Source organism: Paramisgurnus dabryanus, chromosome 3 (assembly GCF_030506205.2).
Source record: "Paramisgurnus dabryanus chromosome 3, PD_genome_1.1, whole genome shotgun sequence".
Classification (NCBI taxonomy): domain Eukaryota; kingdom Metazoa; phylum Chordata; class Actinopteri; order Cypriniformes; family Cobitidae; genus Paramisgurnus; species Paramisgurnus dabryanus.
In genome coordinates this window covers 46177337-46202763 of record NC_133339.1, presented here as the reverse complement: position 1 = coordinate 46202763, position 25427 = coordinate 46177337, and the positions used below count along the sequence as shown (strand labels likewise).

General features: G+C 37.8%; 1 protein-coding gene across 1 annotated transcript in view; it reads left to right on the top strand.

Annotated features, from left to right (window-relative positions):
- Nucleotides 1-25427, top strand: part of pitpnc1a (phosphatidylinositol transfer protein cytoplasmic 1a) — a 108443-nt gene that overhangs the window by 54597 nt on the left and 28419 nt on the right. Inside the window, exons 2-3 of the mRNA XM_065263219.2 lie at nucleotides 11107-11255; nucleotides 23268-23356. Of these exons, the coding sequence (XP_065119291.1) occupies nucleotides 11107-11255; nucleotides 23268-23356 (238 nt within the window). The remainder of the gene's footprint in view (nucleotides 1-11106; nucleotides 11256-23267; nucleotides 23357-25427) is intronic.

The following is a 25427-nucleotide window of genomic DNA, read 5'->3' as shown; positions in this document are numbered from 1 at the left end:
AACAGCAACTTGTTGTGTATGATTCGAGAAGACCAGCAATGATGGAAGTAAATAAACGGCGACTAATGTTGCAGTTTGAGTTAAATCACAACTCAACCAGGCAATTCTTTGTTTTCATCGTCGCAAACGGAAATACCCATGATGCCGTTTTTTTACCTGACAGGAGAGGTTCTGGTGGACCAATCACAGCACTTGCGGTCCGCGTAGAACTGATGCGCTGTAAAAAATTTGAGGTGCACATCAGGCTACGTAGAGCTACGCACAGGCTACGGATAGCCTACGGCGTAGAACTTACGCACAACTATAAATCGGGTTTACATTGTCTAAATGAAGTCCTTAGCTATTTTTGGTCCAGGTTTACAAATCATAAAGATAGTCTTCATGTGATCCATGTACTATTTGTGACCCTAGTCTGTGAAAACCCAGCTAAAGTCATTTATTTGTGTTTATTTGTGCCTATTTGTGCTGTTTTCTACATAAAATCATTCTACATAATGTAAAGAATATATATAATCTTGATATATTTAATATTAACTGAATAAAATCATGTCAAAGATTCAAATTAATGTGAAATCAAACTTTGATGCTCCAAATCTCATCATTAGATTATCATACACCCGGTGCAATGCAGCACAAATCATGACACAAGTGTTTGTGTTAATTACAATGTTGTTACAATGCTAATGCTGTGTTTACACCAACCGTTATAACCACAATGCATGTTTTAATCACATTTTCTAAAGTCAACATTTAAATCCAAATTCAACCATTTCAATCTCGGTTGCAAGAAAGTATTTAATCATCTAAAACACACAGTTCACTAAAGAATAGTTTGATTTTTGTGCAAAAAAGTATTAAACAAACTTCGGCAGCAACGTCTTTTATTCTTACTGAAAAACATGCACTTAAGTCAAAACGCAGAATAACTCTGCGACTGCGGACAAACTAGTTTGGACTCGAGCTTGTTTTCGTAGTCTTCTGGGTCGCTTGAAGTTGTTCTGGTCAAGAAGATCACAGTTAATTTTCCGTTCTCCGTGGGCACAAAATCTCCGAAGCTTTCTAATTAGCAGCGAATGGGCGGAATATAAATGCGGCACATTGCTGTTGGTGTTTTAATGATATAGTGGTGTCTGAGGAGTATTGTGTAGATGATGGCTTTACAGTCATCTGCTACCATAGCTCGCCCACTCTCCCAACAGCCTGTTGCCAGAGATACGGTCTTCATCGTGTCTTCTCAACACACGAGTGTTTTTCTTGACAATACATCATCCAAGAGGGTTTTAAAGCATTTCTATTCATGAAGATCTCCATTTTGTTCAACTTTATGCAATTTTCACTTTGGAAATGTTTGAAAAGGAATGTTCTTGTCGCAGAGGTGAAAGCTATTAACATTTATTTCTAAACATGTCTACGACTAACCACTGGGTTGTGTTGTGTCACTATAGACAGATGAATGTTCAGATTTCAGACTGCATTACAAACTCTTTCACCTTTGTGCGTAAATTGAAGTCTAAACCCAGGCTTAAAGTCCAGAACATAAAGATGTGAAATGTTATCTAATAGCTGTCTAAACACAGCCCAGGCATCTAGGCTAAAACGAGGCAAATTTGGGCTGACAGTTGAAATAGTTTAACAGTAAAACATCTAACGTAGGCATCAAATAAATAAAATAAATAATAAACATAGGACGTAGAATATGAGAAGTGCAGAAAAAATCTCCATTTTAGACTTCCACATCCAGTTACGCAGGGGCATCGCTAGACTCCATTTACCGGGACACTTGCCCCATTGTAAATCTGCTGTGCCCCAGTATAAATATCAAGTTTAAATTTTAAAAAATTGGCTTTAATTGTTAGTTTATTCCTTTAAATTGATAATCGCAGCAGAACCCCCCCCCCCCCCCCCGCAATCTGTATGCATTGCAACTATAGACTGTAAAAAAAAGATGGACGTCACAACGTAGCTTCCTTCCATTGTAAAGGAAAATGTCCTACCGTGAGCGCTGCCAGGTTACATAAAAATGTCAGTTTGGAGCCAGGGAGGGAGGAATCATCCATGGAGCCAGAGGCGGAGCCGTGGTATCAAACTTCGGCCCAAAAGCTGATGCACCCAATTCAACAACGCCAATCATAACACACGCCCCGTTTCTATATTATCAAATTACTAGCTAAAATGAAACTTATCACAATAAAACATTTTTAACAATAAACAATTGAACATATATCAACGTGAAAACAACTACCTTAAAAGACCAAAACCATCTTTCGGAAAATTTTATTGGAAGTGGAAATATTTTTTTATTTAAAGCCGAGTGCCGTTCATTTTCATGTAGAGGGCGGGGTTTATGACTTGTACTGCAGCCAGGTGGCGATCAAAGAGCCAACAGCTTCACTTTTCAAGATGTATGAGGCACACTTGATAGCAATGTAGTAACAACAAAATTCACTTTAACCGAGAACACAAAAATCGACTCAGAAGTTCATGTCCGCGTTAAAATTTAAAACGTTTCCGCAATGTTGATTTTTTCAGTGGGTTAATGATGTAACATTTTCATTAATTAATTGTTGGTATTTGTGCTGTGAATGTTCATTGGGATGCTTTTGAGAGAGTTTTTAATTACCATTGGGCTTTTGGCAACCCGTGCAGCCCCGCACACAGAAGTCCAGGTGACGGTACGTGATTGAGGTACTGTACGCTATAAAACATGATGAAACGAAACTGAGTAAGATATGATGAGTTTAACGGAGCTAAGAGTTGATAAACAAACTAGTCATGCCAGTTTTAGATATTAGAAGAAAAAGTCTCAGGAAACCTCTGTCACGTCTATCACATTTGTGTTTTGTACTGTGTTTGATTGTGTATGATAACAATAATTCAATCTTCCAGATATGAAATTAATATTAAATGTACTATTTAAATGGACATTCCACTTTTTGGGAAAATATGCTAATTTCCAGCTTCCCTAGAGTTAAACATTTGATTTGTACCGTTTTGGAATCCATTCAGCCGATCTCCGGGTCTGGCGCTAGCACTTTTAGCATAGCTTAGCACAATCCATTGAATCTGATTTGACCATTAGCGTCGCGCAAAACAATAACCAAGAGTTTCGATATTTTTCCTATTTAAAACTTGACTCTCCTCGTGTACCAAGGCTGACGGAAAATTAAAAGTTGAGTTTTTCTTGGCAGATAAGTCTAGGAACTATACTCTCATTCTGGCGTTATAATCAAGGACTTTGCTGCCGTAACATGGCTGCAGCAGGCGTAGTGATATTACGCAGTGCCCGAAATAGTCCCCGTCTATTGAAAGTAACCAAAGGGACAATTTTCAGGCACTGCATAATATCACTCTGCCTGCTGCAGCCATGTTACCGCAGCAAAGTCCTTGATTATTACGCCAGTTTAAGAGTAAAACCCTAGCCATATATGCCTAGAAATTTGCAACTTTTAATTTTCCGTCTGTCTTAGTACACAGTCTACAGAAGAGTCAAGTTTTAAATAGGAAAAATATCGAAACTCTTGGTTATTGTTTTGCGCGATGCTAATGGTCTAATCTAGCCTGACGTTGTCATACTCAATTCTACTCAGAATTTGAATCTGATACCGCTCCATTGGGCTATGATTATGAAGCATGTCTCAACCGAAAAATGCCTCTGCACTCAATTGGATAGACCTACGACCAATCAGAGCAATGGAGTGTGTGACGTATGTTGAAATGGCGTCTTTTGCAGCCTTACCGAACTGCTAGTTATTTCACTACTATGACACTAACATTATGATTATACTAAGTCTGAGTTAGCGAACGTACATCAACACCTACTATGCTTACAACATTTCATTTATATCACAACATTAAGTATTTACTAAGTCATACAGTGAGACTATCTCTTACCATTTGTACGTTAGGTGAACTTCATCCACGACGATACCCATTACGTTGGCTTGAAAAATATCGGAGCCTAGAATGTCCCTCCACTTCTTAGTCAGCAGCCACGCATCCAGGCTTCCGAAAAGAAGCTGGCAACGACCGATAATTATATCCATCTCGTCGTGCACACATCTGAATTCTCCAGCGGCAGCCATTTCGTTGTAAACAGATTCAACACACGTGCTCTTTGGTGACGTGGTTGATTACGTTACTGTTGATCATCTGTCCATCATCGTATAAAGCCCGCCCTGACAATTTGATTGGTCGACCAGCTTTGGGTTTTGCATAGTAGCTCCTTAACGGAGAAACCCCAGACCGATCTTCCCATTCTCAAAACGTTGTGGGCGGGGCTTAGATCGGCTGGCACCCAGGCTAGGTCTAATCAGATTCAATGGATTGTGCTAATCTATGCTAGGGGAGCTGTAAAATGAGCATATTTTCAAAAAAGTGGAATGTCCCTTTAAGGACACTATAAACAATTGGCAGTAACAACAGTATATGGCTGATAACCGCAGTATTTTAAATGCATAGATGCTTACCTTTCCTAGTACTTGTTGCACTGTAGGTATACTGGATTAAGCAAGCATTGTGCTGTGAATTTCTGCAAGCATCAGGATTTTAAGAATTTATTTTAGAAAAAAATAATGGGGGGACGTGCCCCAGTACAGCTTTATGTCTAGCAACGCCCCTGGTTCTACGTCATACGCTGGAAACGCATGTCGGTCTTTACTGGAAGCTAGATATTTTAGTTTGTAAAGTTTTGAATTTAAATTTTTTCTCACAAAATCAGATCGATTGCCCTCAGAAGGCCTTTATTAACCTCTTGAAGCCGTGTGAATTACTTGTGTGAAGGATGGCTGCACCTTTTTGGGCTTCAAAACAGAAGCACCATTTACTACCATTATAAAGTTTATAACATTTTCTATTATAACTCAGATTGTCTTCATCTGAAAAAAAAAAATCGGGGATGGCTTGAGATTCAGTAAATGCAGTGGGTAATTTTTATTTTTGGGTCAACTATAGGACTGTAGCGACACATCGATGACGTCATATTTTTTGTGTCGACGCTTCGACACAGCTCGTCACACGCACGTGTGAGACCAAAACATTAAACATTAAATTTAAGGCCCAAAAAATTAACGAATCACATTCGTCGAAACCCTAAAGTAGCTTTGGCCACCCCCTGGCCTGAAATCGCTGATACAACCTTTAAAGTATATAATTAAGAATGTTTTTGGCATTTATTTGAGATACATTATGGTTTTAATTAATCAAGCAACAGAAACGTATCGTTAGATTAATCGTCCAATTAGTCGTTAGATTAGTCAAATAATCTGAAATATAGTCGCCCGATTAATCGTTTAATAAATAGTCGTTTACCCCAGCCCTAGTGAACTAAATGGCTGTGCAATTAATGGTTTATCAATTTAGTTTTTTTGCACATTTTGATTGCATAAACAAGATAATCTGTTTAATTCGTGTGTGCCACATTCAGTTTCTGTCATTTCGTTTAGTGTTATAAATCCAGCGGGACCCTTTAACCTTTGCATTGAAACGACGCCTATTGCTTGCTTGGTTTTTTATTTGAATCATGCGCAACCAAACACTTTTGCATTGAGTCATGAGTGTGTCACTCCTGCCGTTGAAGTTTGCAAGAGCAAGCACCGCTGGCTTATCCTTCAAGTAGAGCTGAAACGCAGCAGTTCGCAAAACCCATCTGCGCTCGTGATTCGAAGCCTTTCTCTAGTGCGCCCGAGAGAGCTTTTTCACTATCAACAAAACCCCAGTTTTCTCTTCCCCGACACAATGAGGGCGGCCCTCAAGAGCACTCAAAAAGCAGACTGACAGCAGAATCTAATGACCGACCATTAAATAACTCCATTCCCCTGAAACAAAGTCGCTCTCAAGGAAACGCAGCCGCGCTGCGGGTGAAACAAGAGCGACACTCGAAAAATGAAAAAAGACAGAGGTTTGCTATTGAAAATGATTGAGCAGTTGCAGAGGGGACGTGTAAAACCCTCTTTGCTGCGTCCCCGTCTCATTTATTTATATCACTCTGTACTCGTTATTAATGCGCCTCTCATTCAGTCCGTCTGTCCCCTCGTGTCTCTCCGTGCCCGTCCGTCACACATAAAGTAAAAGTGGGAATTATGAATAATTCACCACCACTTCAACCTCCAAGCCCCCCGCTCTAATTCTGTCTTTTTTACTTCTGCTTTAATTGGCTTTCAGAGGATAACAATAAGGACAATATCTCATTAATCTAACAAAGAGCTACGCTTTTCTGAAAAGCTCTGATGAATGAGCGAGGTGAAGGTGAACATGGTGCGCTGTTAAACATGATGATAATCGTGTGCGCTCCCGCTTGTCATCTGATCGAAACTATTGTTGCTTTAATGTTCTTTCTTTAGTCTATAAAAAGTTAAAGAAGAAATTAAACATGGACTTGAATGGTGCTTTGAGGAATCAAAAACGCTCCTTCTATGATTTTATGTACTGCATTTAAAGGCTAATATGCAGAGACGCAGTCTTTAAAATAAGCTATTTGTAATGTAGATGCATTCCCTCGAGAGTTGAAGTAGTGAGATAAATTTTTCTTGTCTATTTTTTTTAGTTTTGTGTGTGTGTGTGTTCGGCTTGTAAGATTTGAAATAAGAAATACATCATGTCTTACCACAAACCGATATATAAGTGCGACATCATTAGCCGCAGGGCTGTGGTCATCTGTTGCTTTTATAGATGTACTGGCTTGATACCGATCTCTGCATTTCTCCTGTGTGTCAGGTTTTGAGATGTTGAGAGTTGGGCAGGTTTCGCAGTCTGTTCTGTTTACACAGATAAGCAGCTGTCATCATACATTCAAACAGCAGCGTTGCACTACATGTAGTTATAAGGATCCAGGAGTTTTGTATCACCACTTGCAATATGTTGGGCTGAAATTTGTTCCTGTGTTTGGGGCACTACTAACCAGCAGTAGCTATAAACTAGTGATGTGTGGGTCATCTCATAACCCGCGGGTTGGGGAGGGTAAAGAAAATGTCACTTGATTTGCGGGTGAGTTGTTAACTCTTTCCTGCCATTGACAGGTTAACTCGAGTAAATTAAGAGAAAACTGTTCCCTGCCAATAACGAGTTTTTCCGTCAATCCGTATTTCTGCTCTTATCCACCAGGTGGCAATTTACCCAACTTATAAAACCCAGAAATATTCCCTTAGGGAAAACGGTTCAAACTCAGAATCTGATCTCTATCAAAAGTCCTTCGAAAAATGCATTTTTTTGCTTAAAATGTTGTATTTTTGAAGAACTTACCCATATTTTAGAGGTGATAAACGAGAGCAAATGAAGGTAGGATGAAAAACATTGCATTAGTTATATTGCATGTTGATATATTTAAAGAAGAAAATTTTCTGGATTTTAACTTTTGTGAAAATAATAAAAAATGCTGGCGCTGGACTGCATTTGCCCAAGGGGCCACCAGTTTACTAGCCCTGGTCTACATATTTTAACCTTAAAGACCAGGGCTCGCAAAATTTCAAAATTCAAATTTCAGGTACAATTTTTGGTAGCCTGAAATGAATATAAGTAGCCTGAAAAAATACATCACGTTTATTGTAGAATAATGATAAATCCTTAATTTCCATGCAAAACGTTTCCCTAACGTTAGTCTTTCCGGATCGTTACTTTCCAAGGCTTGTTTTTGGTTAGTTAGGAAAGTTTTCTTTAAGAAAATAGAACGTTATAATTAAATTATTCTTCTACTGAAATATATGAATATATTATAACAGGTTATTTTTAATAAAAAATACCTCAACACATCATACATTGTATTGAGATAACACTGTATTTTATCAAAAATATAAAGTACTTTAAGACTTAAAACAGATCTTACCACAGCAGTGTAGCCGCCTCTCCGTTATTAAAATTTACAACAATTAAAAGCTTCTAACATCATCTCTTCATATAGGAAATCACTAAAATATATTTTCGTTCTCACATATTTAAGTTACTAAATGAAGGAAGAGAAATAAGAAATCGCTAGATGTTATACTGAGGTAAAAACGAAATGTAAAATAAATAAGCATTTCATTAACAGATCAGTTTAGCGTTAGTCACGTAGCTCTCTGTTCAAAAGTCTCTGACATCATATTCTCTTCATGGAAATCACTAAAAAAATATTTTCGTGCACATATTTAAGTTAACTTGGCCTACTAAATGAAGAAAAAAAGAAATGGCTAGAATAATGTTAGACTCTGAGGTAAAACGTAGTTGGACGCTTGAACATTTGAGTTCATTCGCTTCATTCTCGCGTGAAAGCCGCGTGTGAAATTCTAGTCATTCAAGAAATTCACGCGGAAATTTGCATCATGGGAGGGGCTTTTGTGACTCTGCTGAGACTCCGCCATTCTGCTCACTTCCTGTAATCACGTCACTACTACAGCAAGGTCCTGATTGGTTAAGCAGCGCGGAAATCCGCTGAAGTTCAGATTTTTCAACTCACGCGTTTCCGGTGGCAACGCTCAATTCCGCACCGCAGGATAATAATCCACGTGTAACCGCGTCTTTGCATTGACTTAACATGTTAATCACCCGCGCTTGCCGCCTCTACCGCGGCTGGTGTAAATGCAGCATTAGCACAGCATTTTAGTCCCCTATTCGTTATTACAACAATCAAAAGCTCATACTCTACTCATATAGTATCAAATCGATCAGAAATCACTCAAATATATATTCCTTCTCACATTTTAAGTTACTAAAAGAAGAAAGAGAAAAAGTAAATGCTAAAACAATGTAAGTCTCATAAAACAAATTTTTTTATAAATTTTTTTTTATAAAAGCTTTTTTGCTGAGCACAAGAGCAAGCGCGTACTTGTGAAGAGGGGAGACGGGAAAAGCGAATACTGAGGAGCGCGCATATCAGATGGGAACACAAAAGGAATAATGGGTTTAATTATGCTTTAACTTCATTACCTGACAGTTCAATTTTTTACGTGAGGATAGTAATGACTGACAAGACGACGGCGAATTACATATTACATAACTAAATCTGAGAGGAATGGAAAAACATTAAAATATTTTTTACTCTCTAAGATAGCCCTACGTGCAGGGCAGAAATACATTTTTGTAGCCCAACAGGAATTCGCAATAGCCCCTGGACGTTGGACTGCAAGCCCTGAAGACCCTAAAAAAATATGAAAATATATATTTCCCAAATATTTAATATCGAATTGCTCGCAACATGAATGTTTTCTTATTTTGTCTTCAACTCTTTCCCCGCCAGCATTTTTTATGATCTTCAAAAAAGTTCCAAAAAGCCTTCCAGAAAATGTTCTTCTTTAAATATATCTTTGATAATGTTAAAATATGTAGACAAGGGCTAGTAAACTGGTGGACCTTGGGCAAATGCATTCCCCTCCAATCATCTGTATCCGGCCCGCCAATCATCTTTGCCTGATTTAAAATTAGCGTGACTATTACTTTCCACTGTACAATGAAAAATAAGGGCCGATAAACCAGTAAAAAGATTCAAAAAGGGGCTGCGTGGGGTGCCAACCATCTGCGGGTGCTTAAATATTGGATTAAAAAATAAACTTGTGCGACTACACCACATGTGACACGTCGACCGGAAGTGATGTATTTCAGTGTTTTCCAATCAAAAAACTGTGTGCAAGGTGAAAATTATTCATCCTTTTTTGTTCAATTATATCAATAACACTTTAAAAACCTTTAAAAAACATAGATTACTGATAAGTAAATTATTAAGTATAAATATATTCATAGATTAAAGGCTCTTTCTATTTAATAAGCTTCTCTTCCATGTTTACGGATTTACGATTAAACTGAAATTCCATACGACTGCCACTAGGGGGTGAACTCCGACAGTCGTGTCCGAATGTAGTGAACAATAGAAAGGCGTTTTAGCCTATATATCTTTAAAATATTAACAAAGAAAACAGAAAGTGCAATTTAAGTAATTAGGAAAAGACTGACTATATATTGTGAATACTTGAAATGTAACAATTTATGAAAGTTAAACAGTTATAAACACAAGAGCTTTGCATTGCAGTTAGTGCTTTACAAAAATACATGTGTTGATGATTTACACCTGCACTTTATTGTGCAATGTTCATAGTTAAGCTATAAAAAAAGAGTCTGGCTCCCGAAGAACAATAGTTAAAGACCCCTGTCGTAGGCCTATATGGCAACGTAACTTGCGTGATATCCCCAAACCTTTGACCTTATATCACGAAAGCGCCAAGCAGCTCGCACTACCATCCACAACAACAAAACAGAGAAATAAAAGTGAAGATGACGTGCGGGAGAAATTAAGGTTGGGAACTTGTGAATAGATAATACAAACCCTGCTTTGTAAATTTTTATCATTATCATGTCTTAAAATTAAAGGTGCAGTGTGTAATTTTTAGAAGGATGTCTTGACAGAAATGCAAAGTAATATACAAAACTATATTTCCAGGGGTGTATAAAGACTTTACATAATGAACCGTTATGTTTTTATTACCTTAGAATGAGACGTTTTTTTTATCTACATACCGAGGGTCCCCTTACATGGAAGTCGCCATTTTGTGCCACCATGTTTCTACCGAAGCCCTTAACGGACAAACATTTTTAACTTAGTTGTCTCCGAAGATGACATGTTTGTCCGATGGTGGCTACCGTAGCTTCTCTGTGTATTTCAAAAGAGAGGGGTGAGCAGTGAACTGAGCCATTGGTTGTAATTCGCAACCTCACCAGTAGATGCCGCTAAAATTTACACACGGCACCTTTAATATGACCATGCTGATTTCTATGGTTCATAAGCGTATGTTTTTTCCAGTTTGCAAAGTGATGTAATCTAATGGCACTTATTTTCAAGCACTTTTACACTGAAATAATGCCTGTTTTCATTTACATTACCATGCCTGTTATGTCTTTTTAATGGTCACGAGTGTGAGTTGTATAAATAGATACAGTGGAGCAGGGCGGGCCAAATAATTTTTATGAAAGAGGGACCCTTGGGTTGGAAAAAGACCAGACTCACCATGATGTCATAGTCTCAACTTTTCTCTTTAGGAGGGAGTGACTCAGGAACTGGAGAAACATCTGTCAATGGGCCTTAACTGATATGTAAATTTTCTCTGTTATATAAAAAAGTTTTGACTCTGATTTGTTTTTTGTCTCTAGTACAGGATCGGTCAGCTGTACATGATCAGCAAGCACAGTCACGAGCAGAGCGAGAGAGGAGAGGGTGTGGAGGTGGTCCAGAACAAACCCTATGAAGACCCCACTTACGGCTCGGGTCAGTTCACAGAGAAACGCATTTATCTTAACAAGTGAGTATAGCTGCTTTCAGTTCTTTTGAAAAAAAAAGTCAAATATCTGACACATTGAAAGACCATCACTTATGTTATAGTTACACTTTGGTTCACTATGCATATGCGCCTACTTGAAAGGAAAAAAAACTGTTGACTGACAACTTTTTGTCTTTACCATGGCATTTAGTGGCCGTATACACGACAACGATTTCAACAGTTAACGTTAAAGTTTGGCCTGATTGGCTGTCATGTTTACACAACAACACTATTGAGGGGTCTGTAAGCACAAACTTTAAAAGACATGCAAGTTTTTAATAATGATGCCTTGTCGTCTCTTCTTAAACGTGAATCTGTGATCATAGTGACATCATGCCCATGTGTTAGTTAAGTCTATAGGCATGTGCGAGTATAACCAAAAAACAATGGCGAAATAACAACAAAGATTATGAATTATTTGCTGTTTTATAGTCCACCTACAGCTAATGGTACTCGTATTGCAAGGGACACGATCGTGCCATTTTGACTGGCTTTTTAATGTTTATTATGAAATCCAGGAAGACCGGCATAATTTGTCATTTAGGGGTTGCCATAATAGCTGATACAAACACAATCTCTACAAAACATTTGTTTTAATCATAATACACGCACAAGAGCCGAATGCCATTATCTGTAACGTATCCACACATCCATCCAGTAAAACCTTTTATAGAAACTGCCAGTAAACAATACGTACAATTATTGTTCATTAACGACTATTATTATGCTGATAAAAATATTATTTAGCTGGTTTATTTATTCTGCTTAATATATTATTACAAAAATGCGATTACAGTACAGAATATATACAACATAAACTGCTTATTAGTTAATTTTTATAATAGTTCTTAATGTGTTTGGGCGTACTTTTGTTATGTTTTAAATGAAAAAAGCAAATAATCAGCTCATGTCTTATCTACTGCATAATAATATTTTCATAAAATGAAAACAATACTGAAAACATGTGATAGTAGTTTAATATGTTTATTATGGTTTGTTTAAATAACTTACAATTTGTTGAATGAGAAGCATAAGTTACTGCTGCTGTCGGATCACGTGAAGCTTAATGTGTCACCATAAAAACTCAAACAAGCCGATTAAAAATTTGCAGTTTAAATAAACTTCACACCAGACGGACAGTTGTGAGATTTTAAACGTATGCCTGAAAAGTTAAAGACACGAAGTCTTGGTAAATTCCATGTACAAACACTCGATTGACTTTCCCATTATAAAGATACTGGTGTGTCTCTGTGTTTAAAGGGGACAGAGAATGATAAACCATTTTTACCTTGTCTTTGTTGAATAATGGTAGTATACCAAGATTCACAAACATACAAAAAGTTCTAGACATGCTAAACATTTCGGTCTCATAGAAATTCCTCTTTTAGAAATGTCAGCCAGAAAACGGCCCAATCTGAAAAACTGATGCTTATGACATCACAGGCATCTCCCTGCCCCTCCACTTTAAAATAATTGGCTACTTTTTTGAGTGGCAGCAAAGTCAACCAATCAGTAATGAGATTGTAAGTTAAGCCAGTAGGGGGAGCCAAATAGGTGCAAAACCACTTGTTTAAAATCCCCCACCCTAATAGAGCTATCTGAGAGAGGTTTTTAGGAAGCTTCTAAGGCATTACAGACCCAAACAAAAACTTTTTTGTCTACATGTCACATCACAGAACAAGGATAAATACCCCGTTCAATCATTCTATGTCACCTTTAATATTTGCGCATTGAAGAACCGTCACCCCCGAGCAACAACACAAAATGATTGAATATATCTTTATATGATATAACAGGCCACTTCTTAATTTCAGATGTAGTAAATATTTACCATAACTGTTTTTAATCATGTTTTATGCGTTTTCCAACTACACTGTTTTCTACCGGCTGGATATTGAAACGTACATCTAGCACAAAGAAGGGAAATACGTCACATTGCTTATTTCCACATTCGAAAATAAGGTGGATAAACAAGTAATAATAATTTAAAATCTATTCTAAATGTACAGTAACTGGGAAGCCATGGTAAGGACCTGAGGACTGGAGATGATTTGGTTTTGGTCAGAGTTTTGGCAGCAGCTGTGTTCTGTATGAGCTGCAGCTGTCTAATGGTCTTTTTGGGATCCCAGTAAGGAGTCCATTGCAATAATCCACATTGTAAAAGCATAAACAATTTCTCGAAGTTCTGTCTTCTGGCAAGATTTCTGAGATGGTAGTGAGCTTATTTGCTTATTTCACATGACTACTGAAATTAAGGTCAGACTCTAAGATTACACCCATATTTCTGACTTTATTTTGTGTCTTTAGACCCCTAGAGTCTGTGTGTTAACCTTGAGGGTTTCATCTTTATTTCCAATGACTTCACGTTTTGTCTTTGTTTAACTAGAGGATGTTTTTACTTCATTCGCACAGTGAACTTTGCAGCATTCGCTCGTGAAACTTGCTGCATTTGCATGTGAAATTTGCATGCAAACTTTCTGCCAAAGTTCCAATTTTTTTAACTCATAACATGCATCAGCCACCCGAAACTCTCAATTTGCACTGCAGCATTCACGCAAATCGCGCAGCAGGATGTCATTGCATTGACTTAAAGCAACACTATGTAGGTTTTTTACCTTTAAATAATGTCTCTAAAATTATTTCAGTGATAGAACAACTTTTAACTGGACAAACTGTACTGTTGCTGCAACCTGAGCAGCCTCCTAGCTGCTACAAGCACACTCTGAACGTGGCGGTGGAGGGTAGGAAACACAGCCCCGCCCCTCCCCCTGCCTGCAGAAGAGAGTGTCTGATACCAGGCACTGTTGCACTTTTCAACCACATGGGGGAGCTGTAAGTCATTTTTACATGGAAACTACACAGTGTTGCTTTAACATTTTAAATCATTCACGCTCAAAGTAGAGTTTTAAAGTAGTAAACATAACTTTTCACTACATCGTACTGTAAACACCGCATGGAAGAAATTAGTGAGTTATATAAAATTTTGTCCATTAGTAAGTAGTAGAGAGTGGGGCAAGTTGTCACACTTTTCACACTGTCTAATGTTTACTGAGAAGGGGGGTTATCCCTGAAATTAACCCAGGGTTATTAAACCCTGCTAGCCCTGCTTTTGAGGGGTTAACCCAGCATTTGAGGCTTCATTCTAAGCCTTCTTTGAATTGGGACGGACTTACTAGCCTCAAGTCGCGATGCTGTGACCCAATCGGTCTTAAAATACGTCCTTAGAAGGTCGCAGCCTTTGAATTGGGACACAGCCTATAAATACCCAGGGCTATCTCTTAACCCCTGGTTAAGTATGAACAGTGTAAAACGTGAAACAGAAAACCCAGGATTCCATTAAACCGGGGTTAACTATTTCCAGTGTGTAAAGCATGTGACGACTTGCCCCAAAGTCATTGAGACAACTTGCCCCAAACTAACATGTGTGCTAATGTTGGATACATCTCAGGGTTAGCATTAATTTTTAACATTAATACCTAACAAAGTTACATTGCATAAAATGTTTTACTCTTTAAGCCGAAAAATAAGAAAATTGTGCTAACATCAGATCTTGACTAAATGTAAACAAGAAGTTGACTATAGGAATCGTCATCACACAAAGTGGCCATTTGATTTTTGAGATAGAGCCTCTAGTGTTGGAGTTATGAACAATGTGACAACTTACCCATGTGACAACTTACCCCGCTCTCCCCTAATAAGTACAGATTTTTTGACATGACTTATTTTTACAATATTTACAGCATGATTAGCTTTTCACCTGCGTTTACATACAGGTATTTTGGCAGAAGTTAGAAATCATATCTTGTTTGCAGCTGATAATTTTTGCGAGTCTATGCCATTTTTAAGAGCAATATCCATCAGACTGTAAATAAACAGTTTGCAAATGTTCTGTCAAGCTGTCTTAACCTTCAGAAATGAATTGAATCCTATCTTCCTCTTCTTCTGGCTCTTACGTTTAACTGAATTGGTAGAGCGTCCCATCGGCAGTTGCAAGGTCAGGGGTTCAAGTTGGGACCTGCACATGCTGTATTGATAAAATGTAAATGTGTTCTTGAATGCACTTCAGGTCGCTCTCTAAAGGATTATTAGGAACACCATACTAATACTGTGTTTGACCTTCTTTAGCCTTCAAAACTGCCTTAATTCTACGTGGCATTGGTTCAACAAGGTGCTGAAAGCATTCTTTAGAAATGTTGACTCATATTGATAGGATAGCATCTTGCAGTTGATGGAGATTTGTGGGATGCACATCCAGAGCACGAAGCTCCCGTTCCACCACATCCCAAAGATGCTCTATTGGGTTGAGATCTGGTGACTATGGGGGCCATTTTAGTACAGTGAACTCATTGCCATGTTCAAGAAACTGATTTGAAATGATTCGAGCTTTGTGAGATGGTGCAGAAGTAGCCATCGGAGGATGGGTACATGGTGGTCATAAAGGGATGGACATGGTCAGAAACAATGCTCAGGTGGGCCGTGGCATTTAAACGATGCCCAATTGGCACTAAGGGGCCTAAAGTGTGCCAAGAAAACAACCCCACACCATTACACCACCACCACCAGCCTGCACAGTGGTAACAAGGCATGATGGATCCATGTTCTCATTCTGTTTACGCCAAATTCTGACTCTACCATCTGAATGTCTCAACAGAAATCACGACTCATCAGACCAGGCAACATTTTTCCAGTCTTCAAATGTGCAATTTTGGTGAGCTTGTGGAAATTGTGCTGTTGTAGCCCATCCGCCTCAAGATTGTGCCTGTTGTGGCTTCACAAATGCTTTGCTGCATACCTCGGTTGTAACGAGTGGTTATTTCAGTCAAAGTTGCTCTTCTATCAGCTTGAATCAGTCGGCCCATTCTCCTCTGACCTCTAGCATCAACAAGGCATTTTCACCTACAGGACTGCCGCATACTGAATGTTTTTCCCTTTTCACACCATTCTTTTTTAAACCCTAGAAATGGTTGTGCATGAAAATCCCAGTAACTGAGCAGATTGTGAAATACCCAGACCTTATGGCACCAACAACCATGCCACGCTCAAAATTGCTTAAATCACCTTTCTGTGTCTTGACCAGGACCACACCCCTAAATGCATTGAAGCAACTGCCATGTGATTGGTTGATTAGATAATTGCATTAATAAGAAATTGAACAGGTGTTCCTTATAATCCTTTAGGTTAGTGTACATCTGCACTCAGCCATATTCTGTTTATATTTGTTTACATATATTGTCACATCTGCATCCATTTCATGCTCTTCCTGACTTTATAGCACGACTGCTTTTACTAAATACTAATCATTTATTAAAATCAAACTTTTATGGATATAAAAAACTCCAAATTGATAAAATCATATCCCACCATACATTTGCATCTGACCGAATATCCTGTTTTCTTTCAGTATATTGATAAAACATCTTAAAGTCAAACCAGTGCACCACAGATCCTCAGTTTACTCTCACAGAAAGTGTGGTCGTTTAGCAAGGATAATTAAGGACATGACCAGAGACCCAAACACTCTCCCAAAAATAGCCAGAAAACAACTTCACGGGACACCGTCCCTCCCCTAGGGCTCTGTCCATTTTGGGCACAGATAAATCAATGGACTGAAGTCTGGTCGGGTGTTTTCTGTGGATATATTGAGCTTATACGAGGGTAACTTTCCATGACCTTTGAGGCTCGTGATTGGCTGTTACTTTAGGTGGCCATGACATCACTTCAACCCAGTACACCTGTAGGATTATTTTTAGCACTGTAATTGACCATCAAAGCATCCTATAAAAAGCCACAATAAAAGTTAAGTGGATATAACGTGTGTTGTCTGGATATGTGAAGGGTTGGGATCCATTGGTGGGTCCTGAGACGTATTATACCTGTCTAAGTGGGTTTCAAAATGAAAAGGAAACTCCTGATGTTCATATTCATTTGGCGGTGAAATCAGTCAGATTGATCACATCCACCTGTCAGACAAATGAAACAATATTGTGGTTATAACTCCTGACTGCATGTCATGTGATTTTCTCTTGTTCTGCTTTTGTTGAACGTACTCCAATAAAAATAGACATTCATCCTCCATCTCATGCGAATTTGCGATTATTGGAGATAAATAAAGACTTACAAAAGATGAAAGACATGAGAATAAAGGATGAATATGCATACATGGAAATTGAGAGAATTAAAGAAAGACTGAAGAAACGGAGAAAACGAGTGTGTGTGTGCGTGCGTGGGACGGGAGAAGGCTGAGCTCCAGCTTTTGTGCTGTATAATTTAAGATTCGACTGTGGGAAGCTGTACCTGCGTTTTCGCCCACGGGCCACCTGCCTTTGCTTACATGCATGCGTATGTGTCCCTGTGATCTGTAACTTTTCTTCAGGAACAGATAAATCTGAAAACCAAGAGAGAACTTTATTTCAAAAAAGTAGGTTTATAGATTTTTAAGCGTCTGGCAACAAAGAAATCCAGCTGATTTTATGCAATCGAATCAAATGTAAAGGTTTTATGGACATCCAAGCACAGGCTCATCCGAAGAGCCATTTGCATTTTAAAAGCCCTTTGGATGAAAAATTGTCCCCTAGATTTACATCACAGATGTGCCAAGTCATATGGCAACAAAATCTGCTAGGTCTGCATAAAAATGTTGCTGGCTCTGATCCCAGTTTGATCCGATCCGCATCTGCTTAGGACACAACAGATTTTATTAGCTTCACAATCTCATCTACCCAGCAAAAATTGGTTGATTTTGCGCAGTGCAGTTTTATGTTTTGAGTTTGGTTGTAAAAAGTTAATTTGGTTGCAGCTTTCTTAAAGCATTACATAGCTACCAGGTCATAAGCTCTCAGTGAAATAATGCATAGTCGCATTAATGATGTTTACAGAGTTTTGTGGAAGCTACTTTGAAACTGTAGTTAGCTACTTATCAGTAAAAGTAGTTAAACAACAGCCAAGTTACCAATCTGAAAGTAGTTAGCTACATTAAAACTTCTTTTTACATTAAAGGGATAGTTCGGCCAAAATGATATTAAATCCATGATTTACTCACCCTCAAGCTGTCCGAGTTGCATATGTCCATCGTTTTTCAGACAAACACATTTTCGGATATTTTAGAAAATGTTTAAGATCTTTCAGTTGATTAAATTTAATGTTACGGGGTCCACGACCTTCAAGTCCAAAAAAAGTGCGTCTATCCTCCAGGATGATAAACAAAGGTCTTCTGAGGGTAATCCGTGCGGTGTTGTTGTAGAAATATCCATATTTAAAACTTTATTAGCGAAAATAAATACCTTCCGGTAGCGCCGCCATCTTAGTCACGTCCGCATTCAGGATGAGAGCTTACGCAGCCTACGGAGGCTACTCTGCTGCTGCTCTGTGCCCCCGCCCTCCGAATTTGTCATACGTCACTAAGAAAAGTGCGTACACTACGCTAATACTCTCTCCTGAATACAGAGGAGTCTAAGATGGCGGCGCTACCGGAAGGTATTTATTTTCGTTAATAAAGTTTTAAATATGGATATTTCTACAACAACACCGCACGGATTACCCTCGGAAGACCTTTGTTTATCATCCTGGAGCCGTTTGGATTTAATTTGTGAAGGATGGACGCACTTTTTTTGGACTTGAAGGTCGTGGACTATGGGTGGACCCCGTAACATTACATTTAATCAACTGAACGATCTAAAACATTTTCTAAAATATCCGAAAATGTGTTTGTCTGAAAAACGATGGACATATGCAACTCTGACAGCTTGGGGGTGAGTAAATCATGGGTTTAATATCATTTTTGGCCAAACTATCCTTTTAATGACATTATATTACAAATAACTGAATATAATTTCTTATGAATTTTTTTAAGAAAAAAATGTGGGGTTTAAAACAATGTTAATTTTGATTTCAGGATTGTTTAAATTTATTAACTACACAATACTCACACATCTATGTCAAACTGACCGTCTGCAAAATTGACAATGAATAGGCATAAAAAAAGAAAACAATAGGAAGCAGAAAACATTTTAAGTGACTTAAAAACACTTTTATTTCAGCTCTTTATTAATAATTATTATAAACAAACTAAAGTATACTCTTAGAAAGGATGTGTTAATTTCTTACACATTTTTTTGTGTTAAGCTTTTACACATTATGTGTAATTTTAACACATTATGTGTCATTTTCTGTTGATTTTGTGTTAAAATAAAACATAAGTTGTGTTAAAAGTAACATAAAATATGTTGTTTCAATAATGACACAGAGATGGGTGGATCCTGATACAACGCATTTAGAAAATGTATAAGAAGTATAATCAGTGTTCGAATTATGTCAAAGCTTACAGGGTAACCCCCCCCCCATTACTATAGTATTGGTTAAATGGATTACATTGCGTTTTTTAAATCATAGATCGAATAATTTTCAGATCAGCAAAACTGGGGCTTGGAAAATAAAATAAGAACTAATTAAGAAATGATGAGCATATAAAAATAGAAAAGAACAAAGTTACAAATAAATTAAGATCTAACAGTAGTATTTAGGTATAAATAGAATCAAATAAACATTAACACTGTCTTCTTTATTATATAAATCAAATATAATTAATCTTTTTAAAGATACAGAAGTGATTTTCTTTGTTTGCTGTTGTTAATTAAGCAATATCGCTCGAGTAGGAGTGTGATATAGCTCTATATCATCACGGCTGTGATTAGGCCAGAGGCACGAGGCCGTAGGCTCTATATCGTGTGATATAGAGCTATATCACAAGACTCCGAGAGCGATATTGCTTTTATACAACAGTTCGACGGCATACGTTTGAAAAAAGAAAACTAGAAAACAACAACGGAGTTATTTTAAAAGCCTCTTTGTTTGGGAACTACTTTCTTCCGCCACGGATTTAAGGGCGGCAAGCATGACAGGTAGCACTTTCGGCTGCTTTGAATCTCATAATAACTCAATGGACGGAATAGCCATTTCTTTATATTACCGTTTCTTGGTCACAAAGTGTAGTTTTAAGATTATAGTCGAGAATATATTTGTATTATATCTAAATCTGCAGTCGATTAGTAAAGATAGCGCCTGTTTGAACGTTTGCTTAGCAAGATTCGGTACGAGAACCAGAGCATGAGCGGACGTCAGTGTTCACTCGCCCCGCTGACCACCGCCCTCTCTGGGCTACATCTCTGACAGGGATTCCCTGGCTCTCATGTTGGCCCTGTCTGTGTTTGATGGTCAAAAATGAGATCAAATCAGCAGTATTTGGTGTCATAATGAAACTATTACTTTGTTTCTTATTCATATTGTGTTGTTATTGTTTTGGCGCGAGGTAAAAGTTAATAAAACTATACTTATATAATGTTACTATTGCTTTCCCATTTAATCTTAACGCGATACGAGCACTCGATTATTATTAGACTTTGTTCTGGTCAGTACTATATAAAACTGTTTTTTATAAGTGTCAGAGAGATGTTTTTTGCATGCTGCTTATAAATATACCAGTGGTGATATCTCATAACATGTTTTAATAGTCATGTCACGATTAAATAAATGATCAATGTCCACATTTAAAAGCTGCGGTGCTTACCTGCAGTTCCACGGTGTTTTCGCGTTGTGAGAAGAGATATCGGTCCAGGAAAAAATAGTTTACATTCCTCTTTCCAAGTGTTAATCATCCACACGATGTGACAAGACATTACTCCCATTAAGTTTAACGTAACATCCAAGAGCGCGGATCTTTGACGGAATAATAACTTCCGATTGGGATTCACAGACTGATTTACGAGCTAGTAAACTAATGAGACCCACGGAGAGTGTTTAAAAACAGCGCGTCTGTGTTTGTCCATGTGTGCGTGCAGTTTTTCCATTCAGAGATGAGCCTGTTTAAAGGACCTCCATTCACTAGGTGGCAGAATGATATGAAAGGTGAAGCGGTTACTGTGCCTTTATCAGTAGAATATTGTATAGCTCTTAGCCAATCAGATTCGAGAACCAGAAAGAACTGTTGTATAAATTAATATAAATGACAGAAACATAAGCGGATAAGAACTGCTACTTTCAGACCAACACAAAGATTTGACTTCTTTCTGAACTGTTTGCACTCACTTTAAGACATAACTGAATGTTTTTATGAGAATAGGTGCCAAGACTGTGGTATTTTGAGATAATTTTGTGTTTGCATGTACGCGTCATTGTCTGTGCGCACACACAACAGCTCACTTTAACATCTTGCGCTCAAATTGTTTAAAATCGCTTGCATGTTAACATTTACAAGGTTTAAAAAACACATGCAAAAGTTAACTTTCTATAAATAGTTTGATTTATTTCTGAATGATGTGTATTTGAGCGATTAGTATTAAAGAGACTATAATTTATTATCATTTATGCGTGATTTCTTCTGCTTTCCCAATAAAATATTTTGTGTTTCTTTTGACTTGGTGGACCAGCTGTCAATTTGAGTGTGTAGCCTCGCCACTGTTATGAAATAATAGTTTGAGAATAATAAAAATAAAAAAACCCTAACCCTAAAGATTACTAAATATCCCTACCGTCACTGAGGTGAAAATCATCCACACACAGACAGAGTCATTAAAGAGTAACTAGACCCTAAACCAACTTTTTTTAGTTAATGATCTGTAAGAATGATGCTTTATTAGTGCTGTTCATTGATTTTAGTAACTTTTTTGACATTTAGATATAAAGTGTTTCAATACTGCAATATATGGTGTAAAAACGTCTGAGTGCTGCCCTCTTCAGGTTGAACGGTGGCTATTGCAGTTGAATTTTCCTATTGGATGTTGGGTCCAAGAAATGACTCGTGACGTAAGCAGTTTCAAGCTCACCACGCCCTTGTTACGATCTCACCACACACTAAGTTCGTCCCCTCTATCTCTGTTGGGATCTGCCCACTTTTCTTGCATTTTTCAAATATTGCCAGTGGGTGGAGTCAGGCTCTGACCAGGGGTTTAGTTACTCTTTAACTCGTCTGTCAATTCCTTCAGAAAACAGCGGGAGGCGCACTTGTGAGTTTATATTTATTTCAGACAGAAATCATTTGAATTAGTTTATTGCGAAATTGGGACAAATAACAGCGCAACATGAGAATTTTAAATTCATTTATTATTTTAATAAAACCCTCAAGGCTTATAGCAGGTCCAGGACCCCCCAGACCCCCTCAATTCGAATACGGAGTATAATATAGGCCTAAGTTATATTTGGATTTCTTGTGTAAGCTTCACTGTTTGTATGTTTCTTTAAGAGACATGAACTTGGACAAATATGGCCATGGACAATTGATCTGTACATCGTCAGATTGTGCTGTCATGCCGCTCCATCACGGACATTATAATATGAGTGACTACCCCTACACTTTTGTTACGTAATTATTAGACGATCTTCGCAAAGATGTGTGACCGAACAATAGATGGCAGGAATAAACAATTTGAGTTTGTGATCTTTGTAGTTAACTACTCCCTAACATTGTCTTTACCTTCAATAATCCAGTAGCAGCCTAAATTGTACACAGACAGTACACAGTAATTCATTCACATAATCCTCTCTCTCTTCAAATAAAAGTGAGTATTATTGTCATACTTAGTGCCCCTCGAAATTATGCTAAGTTGTAACTTATGCACAGCCGCTGCATTTGGTACATAAACCATTTAAAGTTTAAAGATCAGTGACAGATGCTTCCTGTTATTAATAATCAAAGTAGCTGTCTGTCCAGATCCACACCATTCACACGACTGTCTATTTATTAGAGCTGATCGACTGATTGAAGACCGTTTTCACAGCTGCTCTTAAATAGATTGCGTTTTGGCAACGATTCAAAGAACCTGATCTCAGATCAGAGCAAAAGAGCATCTTCCTTCCCTAAGTGACCATTACTGTTCCTCTCTGCGGCGTTTAGTCTATCATTACAGCGTTTATTGCAGTCATAGGGACGGGCTGTTTGGCACTCACAAAATCAGCTGGTACTCTATGTTCTCACTCCTTGTGTATCTCTTTCCTCTCTTTCAGCAAGCTGCCCAGCTGGGCCAGAGCTGTGGTGCCCAAAATCTTCTATGTGACGGAGAAAGCATGGAATTATTATCCTTACACCATCACCGGTAACTACAGATGCATGGATTGCTAATGCTGACTACTGTATTCATACCAACATGTGTGTACTTACATATGTTCTGTCAGAGCAGTGGTTCTCAAACTGGGTGGTGTGAGATGGTGACGATGGTTTTTATTCTAAAAGTACACTTTTGCATATTGGTATCTCAAAGGTGCATATTTGTACCAAAATTTTACATATTAGGACCCATTTCAAAGGTAACAGCATTTCTACCTTTATTTCTGAGAGTGAACGCAAGGGGGATTGCACGCCGAAAAGTTTGAGAACCACTGTTTTAGAGATCAGTAAGAATTTGCGATTATTTGCTAGAAACAAGTATTCCAGTACACAAACACAGATGCAAATTATTGAGCAACATCAATTTTTTATAAACAAACAAAAATTAGTTATATGGCCAGATTTACTAAAAGGGGTAAATTAGCGTGAGAGCACAATTTTAAAAAAGCGCAGATGGGAGTGATATTATCTGCTGATTATTTACTAAAAAGATGCTAATTAAATAACACAGGCACAAAAAGATGATTTCCATATCAACCAATGCAACCAATCTATTAAGAGCAGGGCAAATTAGTTCAGGGTCGGAGATAAGCAGAGCTGATAAGGTGCCGGTGATCTGCTAACGCCTGATGTGCTTGAGTTCAGCACCACAGGCAGCGGAAAATTCATGGTGTGAAATCCCAGATAATGCAGCCATAGTACACGGAAAATAACTGGAGGACAAAAAATTTACAAGAAGTTTTGAAACACACCTCTTTTATTTCCTCCAGCAAAAGAAATAACATGGTTTGGCAAACAATATTTAAAAAAAAAATATGTTCCTCTGGCATTCCAAATAAACTGATGTGGGTGGAAAAAAATCCTCTGCCTTGTATCATGCGCTGTCTGATCTCTACAATGCCTCTCCTAACAGCAACAATTGCAGCAATTTCAAGTGCAAAATTTGGCCGTTAAATAATGGAGCAAATACCAGTAATATCACAAGCACAAACATTAGTAAATCATGTTATGTGAATCATTTAAATAATCTCTTTCCATAAATATTGCATCTGAAAGGGAAACTCATAGAAATGCATATGCAATAGACCCTTTTACAGCTCACGTGATCAAATAGCCTGCGCGCGCATTTGGGCAACAGAAGTGGTGTTATTCCCCATTGGTTCTAACGTGGTAGCAACTCAGAAAGTTTATTAAAACGGTTTCTCAACATCAAAATGTCCAGTTGTTGCGTTTGGTTGCACTAATATAATATACTAATATACGTATATATGTATCTGGCAACTTTATTTTTGGCCATCTGCTAACGTCTTTTATCCACTCCACTATAGTACACGGATCTGGTAGCTGTGTTGAAAATGTTGATAAAGTCAATTTTTTTTAAATAACTTACTGTTTGTGTTGCTTCACTGTTGATTCTTACGATACTTCCGTTGCCTAAATGCGCGCGCATACGCTGCCACGTCATCATTGTGTACAAACAGTAAAAGGGTCTATAAGAAAAAAATAACTAGACCACAGCTTTTCAGCGCTAATTATCCACTGCGCGTCTTTAGTAAACCCAACAGATGTTATTTAACACCAAAATGATGGTTTGTGCTGGAGCAAGCTGTTAGTAAATCTGGCCCCTGGTGTTCAAAATAATTTACATACCATTAATCATAATTGTAATCATATAATAATTAACTCTTTCCCCGCCATTGACGAATTATCTCGCCAATCTGCAATACCGCTATTATCCACCAGGTGGCGCTCTTCTGCAACTTATAAAAACCGAAAGTATTGCCCTAGGGCAAACAGCTGTATGTCCGTGAATGTTTTAAAGATCGCTCTGCATCTGAGTTCTTTCAAAAGTCCTTCACAAAAATGGAATTATCTCAGCTTTTTGCTCAAAATGTGGTGTTTTTGATGAAACCTACACATATTTGAGAGGTGATAAAAACAGAACGCATAAAGGTAGGATGAAACGGATTGTTTTGTTTGAAAGCAGAGGGTCTGTTCTTTTATTTTATATATTGTATGTTTATATATTTAAAAAGGAGCATTTTCTGGAAGGCATTAAA